Here is a 10,844-nt window from a genome sequence, read left to right as displayed (position 1 = left end):
AACAAACTAGACACATTTTATGAACTCTCAGAATTTACGGATTTAGTTTTCGACTTCGTATGATTTTTCTAAAACAGTGCAAAACGGTTAAAAACTAGTTAACAGCTTATAACTTTCATAACACTTTGTAATGTGTTGAGCAAAGTGTATAACCATAAGTTCTAAATATTGAATGTATTATCTTGTTAGTTTATCATCTTAAACTGAAATTTAGTCATTCATGATAAGGTTTACTCATTCGTTTCGAACACATATAATAAACTTCAATAAGCATAGTTTATGGATTTTACTACACGAAAAAGGTTTTACTCTCAAAACAAATGGGTTTTTCATATCCTACGTGATAAACTATAATAGTAATAGTTTAAGGATTTCATATCACTATTTATTCAAAGAAGGTGATTTTTCTTCCTCCACGGAAGAGGTTTTAATATCAAACTATGTGTAAACTAGTTAACTTAGGTTGTGAGGCAATTCTCTCCCCGTACGTTCGAGTACGGGATCCCAATTCCTGTAAGTTATAACCAGAGTCTCTTGTAGGGAGAGCGTGATAATTATGTATAGATCTATATTGGGTTTGACACCCCACACCTTGCTGCTAGCTACAGTGGGACCTGCAGGTCTACGGGTGACAAGAGTCATAGTATCTTAACGTCTGAAAAACGTTGTGCAAGTTATTTCTCATCATAGTATGGTTATAGCGACTCACGTAGGTAGTTAACAATCTTTCAAGTTTACATGGAAAATTCTACTTTGAAAAAGGGTTTACCTCTAAATCAAACGAGTTAATGTCGATTTAAACTTGCATGAATCACTTTAAGTATGGAAAATACTTGTTTACTTTCGGTCCTGGGGTTTAGGACCACATAACTTTTATAAAGAAAATATAGGATTTTCTTTGGAAACATATTTCTGTTAAAACTACATTTCATCTAGAATTGTTAGATTTCAGCTATAATTGCTAAATGTATATGCTAGAGTTATATAAGAATCTAGTCACAATCGACTTAGAATTGGTGGGCCCGCCTCATCTCCTGTTCCTTGTTTGGTTGTGGACCTAGGGCAGACCCATTACATTCAACGGTTTATTTAACTTGAATTTTATATAAGTTATATACGCTGGGCGATTATAGGAGGAATCTACTGGTCGTTCTAGGGTTTATTATCGCATAACATAAGAGCATTCATTTCACACTTAACTAAGAAAATATTGGATTTTCTGGAAATCATACTCTATCGCTTTTACAAGGAAAACGGTTTCCTCCGCAAACAAAACTCTTATGAACTCACCAACTTAATTGTTGACACTTTTTCAAAACTACTTGTATTCTCAGGAAATCAGTGAAACAGGAAAACATCAGCACTTTGAGGATGGGACGTTAAATCGTCAAACAAAATTCATTTTGTCATCATAATGTAATTGATTTTGAAACATGTAAACATATACTATGGTGTAACCTTTTTAATTATATTTATGATGGTTGTATTTACTTTGAGCACTATTATACTCGTTGTTGTGATAATATACATGAAGTCCTCCACCCCCGGACGTTTCCGCCATCCTTGGTTTGGGGGTGTGACAAAAACATGGGTAGATAAAGTATGAGGGATAGAAGTACAGTATAGATGTACGTTGGTAGCTATGAATTTACTACAGTATAGATGTACGTTGGTAGCTACGGATTTAGTATGTTGGCAGCTATGGACTTAGTGTATGTTGTATAAACCTTGGCGACGATATGACTTCGTGCCTATTTGACATAAATTGTTGAAGGAAAACAATGTTGTCACCCCGGTGTTTGTTTTATTTGACATAAATTGCTGAGGGAAAGCAATGTTGTCACCCAGGTGTTTGTTTTATTTAACATAAATTACAGAGGAAAGCAATGTTGTCACCCTATTGGTGGTCTTATTTGACATAAATTGCTGAGGAAAGCAATGTTGTTACCTTATTGGTTGTTTTATATTAGGATGTCTGGTTTGACATAAATTGCTGAGGAAAGCAATCTTGTCACCCCTAATGAAAATCATTAGGCTAGGTCCCTTGTGATAGTTGTTTTAGGGACGTAAGGTGAGGATACGGGAATGGGTAATTAGGGTTGTTTTTGGTTGATGAAATTAATAAATTATTTGTTGATTGATAAACTTAAAGAGTTTATTATTTATTGTGGGTTGAAAACCCTATATGCTCACCAGGCTTCCAAGCCTGACCCACTCAGCTTTTTATATTACAGGTAGTGGACCCCGAGCATAGTCGGATGATGACAATGAGTGATTTTTGGATTATAGGCCATTAGTTGTAAATAACTGATGTAAGGCTTATAATGTCTTGTTTATGCTTTTGATCTGTATCGGAACATGACATCCCGAGGTTTTGATATAAAAGGAAATTATATATTTCTTAAAGAAAGGTTTTGACAAACTTTTATCATGTTTTGTTTTGGGGACCAATTCTGCAACATCTTTTAAAAAGATTTCTCTGATTTTATTTTAAAAAGCATAAACGAAATCGGTCTTTTCTGGCCGTGAAATTGGGGATGTCACAGTTGATATCAGAGCATTAGTTTAAGCGAACTAGGAATTTGTAGGATTTCTAGACTTAAACTTAGAATGCTAAGCGATGATTGTGAGATGAGTGTCTGCTATATTTTAGACACGAGCACAAGTTTATTTTAGGAAAGATGCCTAAAATGTTTTATGTGTTAAATATTTTATGTTATAGCTATAAGGATGCCTTATATGCTATTATTTGTTTGGATCTATGGTCTGTTGCCGACCGGATCTGGAAACTTTATGTGTGTAGGATTCGAAGCGTATGATTACGAGATTAGAACTAACATGTAAACATTTCGAAGTGATAAGGAGATTTATACGTTTATTGTAAATAAAGCTTTCCTATCTTAAGTTCTCGCCCGGTACACCGAACGTTCGCTTGGGTGTACAAAACATTATGGTGAAGACTCGTAGAGAATTGAGTAGATGGAGGAAATGAAAAGCTTATGATAGTGAATGATACCTATCCGAAGATATCATAAGAGTGGTATCTTGCCTTTAGAATATGTCTAATAAAATAACGGAAGGTTTAGAGGGGTACGGTACGTCTGAAGTACACCTCCGATTGGCAGGATGAGGGAAAGGTTGGTGTAATTCTTGAACCCTTGCCTACTACGCCCAACGTACTTCCTTGTATACCCAGTGTACTTTGGGCCCAGTGTACTTTGGGCCCAGTGTACTTCATAAGCGCGGGCAACATGTACGTTGGACCCAGTGTACTTCATAAGTTGCACGCGCTTCTTCTGCCTACTACGCCCAACGTACTTCCTTGTATACCCAGCATACTAGGCTTCACTCTTAAACCACCAAACTTCTGGAGGCCATAACTTCTTCGTTCTACGTCCGATTTCTACGTTCTTAATATCCACTGAAAGGTAATAAGGAGCTCTACACTTATATCAACTCACCCTTGCCTTAAAGCTTTTCGAATTACAAATCTAAAATCCATAAAGGCCCGAACTGACACATTATCGATATACCCTTGGGCTCCAAAACACGAATCGAACTTTCAGATCACCTAATCTATATTACCCACATCCAAAAGGGTCTAAATCTCTCTCTCTCTCTCTCTCCTCAAGGCCCGAAGCCTTATGATAACTGATCTTCAGGTCATAGCCCCGAATAATGAAACGATTCGAAACCGAGTGTTACAGATTGTTCTTTCGCGAAAACTACTCATGAGTGGATTTTCAAATGGTGTTATGTTACACTTAATCATTCTGGTAAAGTCAAGGATTTTTTTGGAGTTTGCAGCTAAGTGGGTTAACTGCCCAAAGAAGAAAAAAAATCATGTTGGAGTGTGCTACGTAAATCATTGGTGTATTTGGAAAGCAAGGAATGAGCGTATTTTCAATAATTCTAGGATTTTTCCTACAAAAGTGGCGAACAAGTAAAATCAATGACGTCTTTATGGTTAAAGCATCGTAGCACCAAAGGAGTGTATAATTGGATTGAGTGGAGTACATGTCGAGTTCTTTATTCTTGAGGTCTTACTGATGTTTGTTTGGGATTGTCGCTTTTTTTTCATTACTTTAGTTTGTATTCCTTTCTTCCTATTTTAGCTCCTTGGTAGTTGGAAGTCTTTTCTTTTATTTATATATATTTGCATGTTCCAAAAAAAATTTACTTAGGACATATAGACACCAAAAAATAAGCATCTAAATCTGGTAAAACACGTCTTATGTATAGACACCAAAAAATAAGCATCTAAAATCTGTAAAACAAGTCTTATATGAGGTCATAATGATACATATGCATGATACATAACAAACTTAATAATTGATAATGTCGTATATGTGGTCACAATGATAGATTTAATTTGGACAAGCTTAATTAGTAATATGAGAAAAGTTACAAATTATTGACTATTGAGAACATAACATAGTTCGTTTCTAATTAATGATCACATAGATCCTTTTTATTTGCTTTGTATCAAGCAATTAAACAATACTTTTTCATATAGATATACGGAAAATAATTTTGTGTAAAATTTTAAACATCCTTTTCTTTTAGAAATTCTTTTTAGCTAATGCGGATTTTCTCTATTGATTATACTCTCTCCGTTATGTCTATCAAATGCAAGTGAGAAACGTTAGCATGAAATCCTGTTGGGAGGAAAAGTAAAAACTAGTTTGTGATATATAGAATTGAAGATCCAAAAGCCCAAACTTGGTCGGCAATGGAAAGTGATAGCTATGCACTACAATTAAAAGCGAGCTCCATCGAAGGCGTTGAAGGTTCAATTAATATTAAATCCAACTTCCAACCAACGAACCCATTCACACATACATAGGCATGGACAAGAATTGCTATAAATACCTTTGACGTACAACGTTTCTTGCACCAACAACATTTTCAATTAATCACATATAAGTTTCCTACGACTTTTGTGCTTGTATACTTGAAAAATGGCAAGGATGGCAATGATGGTCTTATGTGTAGTGGTAACTTGCATGGTGGTGGCTGCACCCTATGCAGAGGCTGCTATTACCTGTGGTCAGGTGGTAAGTAGCTTATCTCCATGCATTCCCTACCTAAAAAATGGTGGTGCTGTGCCACCGGCATGTTGCAGTGGGGTTAAATCACTCAATAGCGCTGCAAAAACAACTCCTGATCGTCAGACTGCTTGTGGCTGTTTAAAGAGTGCTTCTGGTGGCGTCAATCTTGGCAACGCTGCTAGCCTCCCCGGCAAGTGTGGTGTCAGCATCCCTTACAAGATCAGTCCTAGCACTGATTGTTCCAAGTATGTTCAAATATATATATGCTTATATTTTTTTATCAGTTACAAATTTACGTAGACATCTATTTCGATTAAATATTGCATGAACACACATTAGTTGTATTGATTTTACTTGGCATTTGATGATTTTTGCAGGGTGCAGTAAGCGGATTTTAATGCATATTGCGAAGATTAAAAGCATATATAAATTTCAATAAATATCGAGAGCACTATTTTGTTAGAAAAAAGACATATATTACCGTATATGTCAATGCATGAGGTGTACGGCCTTTTGACATGTGCCCTTGTAATGTTTGTATGTCATCATCTTATTTATGTCCTTCCCCCACTTACTTTTAATTTCTCAGTATTGTCATTTTCTTAATAACTTCGAAGATTTATTAATTTACACGTGCTACGCTTTGAGTGCAATCCTTCTTTTGGACAACTAGTGGTAAAAGGCTTCGTAACTTGTCGGAGGACACCCAAGTTCGATCCTCACCACCTCCGACTTGCCTTTTAATTTTGAAAATTTTCAATAGGAAAGGAGTCGCTAATGTGGCATCCACGTCAGCTTGCACCCACCCAGTCAGCCTCTGTTTAATTGGGATACCCGCTATAGCTGGGTAATGGGTAAAATTGAACCAATTTTCCGGTATGTTAAAGCTTTTACGCCACAAAAAATAACTTGGGACATAACCGACTAATTTATGTAAAATTTTGGGCTTTTATGACAACAACTCTTTAATAATCCAACTTAGTTGAGGCTCCAGCAAGATATAAAAATGAGGTAAAATAAATTTAATAAATGATGACAGTTTTTTTGCTTTGTTTTTTTCTAAATAAGGCACGTGTTATAAATTTATCCATGAATTGGTTTGGTGCTATAGCTGGGTAATGGGTAAAATTGAACCAATTTTCCGGTATGTTAGGGCTTTTACGCCAAAAAAAATAACTTGGACATAACCGACTAATTTATGTAAAATTTAGGGTTTTCATGACAAACTCTTTAATAATCCAACTTAGTTGAGGCTCCAACAAGATATAAAAATGAGTTAAAATAAATTTAATAAAGGATGACAGTTTTTTTGCTTTGTTTTTTTCTAAATAAGGCAAATTTATCCATGAATTGGTTTTGTAATAGTATTATTTGTTTATTTTTTTCCTTTTTCTCACTACCATATAAATATTTTTAGGAAGATGTTATAATATTAAACTTATAAAACAATGTCAATACCAAAAAACCAAGTAAAGAAAAAAAATATATAATTGTCAACTTGTGATGTTGAATCATTTTCAGAATAGATTCCAACAACAAGCATTAGGATTTCTAAATTGTTTCCCACACTTCAACAACAAGGATCGATTTCAAAACTTATGAGTTTAAGGTTTTAAGTTATCTAAAAAATATAAAAGAAAGCACATAATTAACTTTTTATCTGAAAAATAACATTAAAAAAATAAAGAAAAATAATGAAATCATACAATTTATACGAATCAACAAAAAAGCTTTAAGAGTCCTTTTTTCCTTCATGAATATGAAATGTAGATTTACTATAGTACCCCAACACCAGTTCTTTCTCTTTGTTCTAGATGGTGCATTAAAGAATTCATCACTATCGTTTGAAATTATGATCGACCTCCGTAGCTCTTGCTTGTTGGCCTTGAATATCTCTAGGCCTACGTCCTGCATACTTGTAACTTTCTCCCAACTTATCCACGACATTTTTGTCTATTATTTTTTAGTTAATTCATATGGATTTTCTCTATTTAGTATTCCATCCGTCCCAAATCAATTGTCTATTTTTTACTTTTGAAGTTTTTTTTTCTAACTTTGACTTTAGATATTTTTATTTGTGTTATATATTACTTGATAAAACTTATAACAATGAAAAAAAAATTTAAAATACAATACATTCATATATTTTGCATCACGTATTATTTATCGAAAACAAGAATATTTAAGGTCAAAGTTGAAGAATAAAGGCTTCAAAAGTCAAATGTGGACAATTAATTTTGGACGGAGGTAGTATGCCATTATATATATATATATATATATATATATATATATATATATATATATATATATAAATATATATATATATATATGAAAAATGAATATATCCCTTAAAGGTATATAAATTTAGGTATCTCTATCATATTTCCATTATAATATTCTTAAATTTAAACCCTTAACTTGAGTTACTTTTAAAATTTTACTATTATCTTTCACTTACGTCAAATCTTTCTGCCGAACACGTACCAGACTATATATGTGTTACACAACACCGTACACGAAAGCGAAGCCAGGCCTACAACTTTCAAAAAGGGGTGATTACTAGCGATTCCAACTTCATGTTCCCGAGTTGCAGAGAACAATCCGAACTGAGGCAATCTTTCCGGATTCGCTCCGCCTTACAGCCTTGCTTCCCATTGTAATTGACATTGTAGCACGTGTGTGGCCCATCTCATAAAGGTCATGCGGATTGTGCCCAAGAAAGGGATGGATAATAGATCTTAGATAGTTCCTAGTTGAAAATGAAAATTATGTAAGAGGAAGATAATGACGAAATTTATAAAAATTTTGGTAGTAATCAATTTAGGTGTTGCTTTTTAAGATGTTCAGACGATTAGGATGCATATATGATACAAACAACGTAGTATGGTGACTTTGAGTACCTATACTTATATACATTTAAGGATATATTCACTTTGCTATATATATATATATATATATATATATATATATATATATATATATATATATATATATATATATATATATAAGAATAAACAAAAATAGTTACTCTTATAAAACTTAGTAATATATTTGATTAATTTTCATAGATTTAATGTCATAGTTATGTTTACCGACTACCAAACGCATGTGAGTAACATTACCGTGAAATCTTTTTCGGAGGAAAAATAAAAAGTAATTTCACTAATTTGTTATGAGAAATTCTTATCTTTCTATTTATTTTTAGTACAAAATTGAAGATCAAAAATCCCAACCGTTGTCCGAATTTGAAAGTGATAGCCATGCCTATAATTGAAACGAGGTTCGTCATTATTATGGAACTAGGCGAATGTTCGCGCGTTGCGCAGAAACACCTATATAGTTAAAATCTTTACAAATATATGTTTTCTTAAATATAACAATAGCGTTGTTGTTAAATTTGATATAATAATTTATATACGAAATTGATATAATATATTGATTATTTTGAATTATATTATAATATACATCTATTAAAACTACATAATCTCAATCGTATGAATGAACTCTACCCCTGGGTTACTCATAAATGAAAATAAAAAACAATATATGGTTTAATATTATTTGTTATTGTTAATTGATTTTTTAAAATTTATTTCTTTAACTTTTTAATTTCTATCATTGTAATTATTTAAAACATCAAAATTTATTTTTTGTTTTTAAAAGTAACAATATAATCGTTTATATAAAGTTAGTTTTAACTATTGTTATTGTAAGTTATTTTAAGCTACTTATCTGAAAATTTAAATGATTATAAAAATATCTTTAGGAAATATTTTAGTTAATTTGAGATTACAATTTAGTTTTTGCATTTAGCACTACAATTTATCACTTTAAACTATTCACAAAATATTATTTGGGTTTTTTAAGTGAAACTGAAATCTATATTTAAATTGACCATGTAATGTTATATTTAAATTAACAATTTAAGTATTTTATCTAAACTGTTTAAAAGTTGTAGCTTTAAACTATAATGGTTTACATATAACAATATATTAAATCTAAAATTTGAATATAATATGTTAAAAATTAAAGACATAACTTTATAAGTAGAAATAAAGATATTATTTTAATATTAAAATTTATTTATGATATTTATTTAACTTTATTAACCAACTTATAATCATTATTAGACAGACACTATAAATTATCACTTATAACTATTTACAAAATATTTTCTAGGTTCTTTAAGTTAAACTAAAACTTATATTTAAGTTGACCATGTAATGTTATATTTAAATTAGTAATTTAAGTATTTTATACAAATTATTCCAAAATTGTATCTTTAAAATGATAATGGTTTACATCCAACAATATATTAAAACTAATAAATTAAGTATAATATGTTAAAAGTTAAAAAACATAACTTTATAAGTAGAAATAAATATATTATTTTAATATTGAAATTTAGTTTATATATGATTACATTTTAGGTTTGATATTTATTTAACTTTATTAACCAACTTATAATTATTATTAGAAAGAAATTGAAAAGTCATGGGAGTTTCAAATGAATGTGATGAAATGAAAAATGCATGAGAGTTTCAAATGAATGTGGTGAAAGAAAAAATGTTTCTTTTATAATATAGTATGATATAGATAGATAGATAGATACATAGATATAGATAGATATAGATAATTAAATGGAACCATTACTGGTACACATCAATTAAACGGGGTTGATTTTTCCGCTGCTAACTTTTGCTTCCCCCACTGAAATCTATATGAACTGTCAATTTTGCTCATGATTTAAATTTTTAGATATCAAAGATGAAAGATAAGTTTCTATTATTCTATACCCGCATATACTAGCTAAAATCTTGTGAACGACTTTTTTTTTCCCACATGTATGCCCCCTCATTTAAATCATGTAGACTAATTTATTTTTTCGCCTTTGTCATTTTTGCACCACTATTATTTTATAGTTAATTTTTTTTGTGAACTAAAAGATCAATTTTTATTTAAATATTTTATTTTCTTTTAATTTTTGGATGTTTTTATACCGTCATCTTTATTTTTTAAGTTGGGTTATAAATATATTAATTAGATAAAATTATTACGTATGTAATCAATCACTTAACAAAAGATTATAATTGCAAACTAACGTAATAAAATCAAAATATAATATTGTCCAATTAAAATATTCAAACTAATGCATATCAATTTCGTTTCAATGGTTAATCTTCAATCACTCTCTAAAAATAAGAGATCTTGATATATTATACTAGTAGGTTGGAAACATTAAATATAAAATGAGTGTGATGTATCGATCTACATAGTTTTAATACTTATAAAATATGATTAAGATTTTTTTTATGATACAGTTTGTTGGTCTTATTTTAGATCAAATGATACAACTTATGGACTTGGGTTCCAGATGGAGTTCTTGGATACATACTTGTCTGATCTCTGCTAGAGTTTCTATTTTACTAAATGGGAGTCTCACGGATGAGTTTCAGATTCAAAGGGGTTTGAAGCGGTTTAAGACAAGGAGATCCACTATCCCCATTTCTTTTTATCATTGTGATAGAAAGATTATATGTGGCTATTGGAGATGCAAATGCAACTAGATTTTTTTTCTAATGTTCAGGTTGGTAAAGGCAATATGAGAATGTCACATCTATTCTATGCGGATGATGTAATCTTCCTTTGTGATTGGAACAAATCTAATATTACTAATATTGTTAGACTGTTACATTGTTTCTATTTGGTTTTGGGTTTAAATGATAATTTATAGAAACTTAATCTTTATGGTGTGTGTATTCTGCTTGGATAGGTGGACAATTTTGCTTCAGT

The 10,844-nt window shown here is 31.2% G+C and overlaps 1 protein-coding gene across 1 annotated transcript; it reads left to right on the top strand.

The window, feature by feature from the left end:
- Positions 1-4,883: 4,883 nt before the first annotated feature.
- Positions 4,884-5,632, top strand: LOC145158550 (non-specific lipid-transfer protein-like). Its single transcript, XM_079077437.1, has 2 exons — positions 4,884-5,296; positions 5,429-5,632. The coding sequence occupies exons 1-2, from the start codon at positions 4,962-4,964 to the stop codon at positions 5,436-5,438; spliced, it is 345 nt and encodes a 114-aa protein (XP_078933563.1). The 5' UTR covers positions 4,884-4,961; the 3' UTR covers positions 5,439-5,632.
- Positions 5,633-10,844: the final 5,212 nt, after the last annotated feature.

Source organism: Lactuca virosa, chromosome 1 (genome assembly GCF_052849685.1).
Source record: "Lactuca virosa cultivar CGN04683 chromosome 1, Lactuca_virosa_CGN04683_v6, whole genome shotgun sequence".
In the NCBI taxonomy this organism is placed as follows: domain Eukaryota; kingdom Viridiplantae; phylum Streptophyta; class Magnoliopsida; order Asterales; family Asteraceae; genus Lactuca; species Lactuca virosa.
The sequence above is the reverse complement of the archived record's forward strand: the minus strand, read 5'-3'. Positions and strand labels throughout refer to the sequence as shown.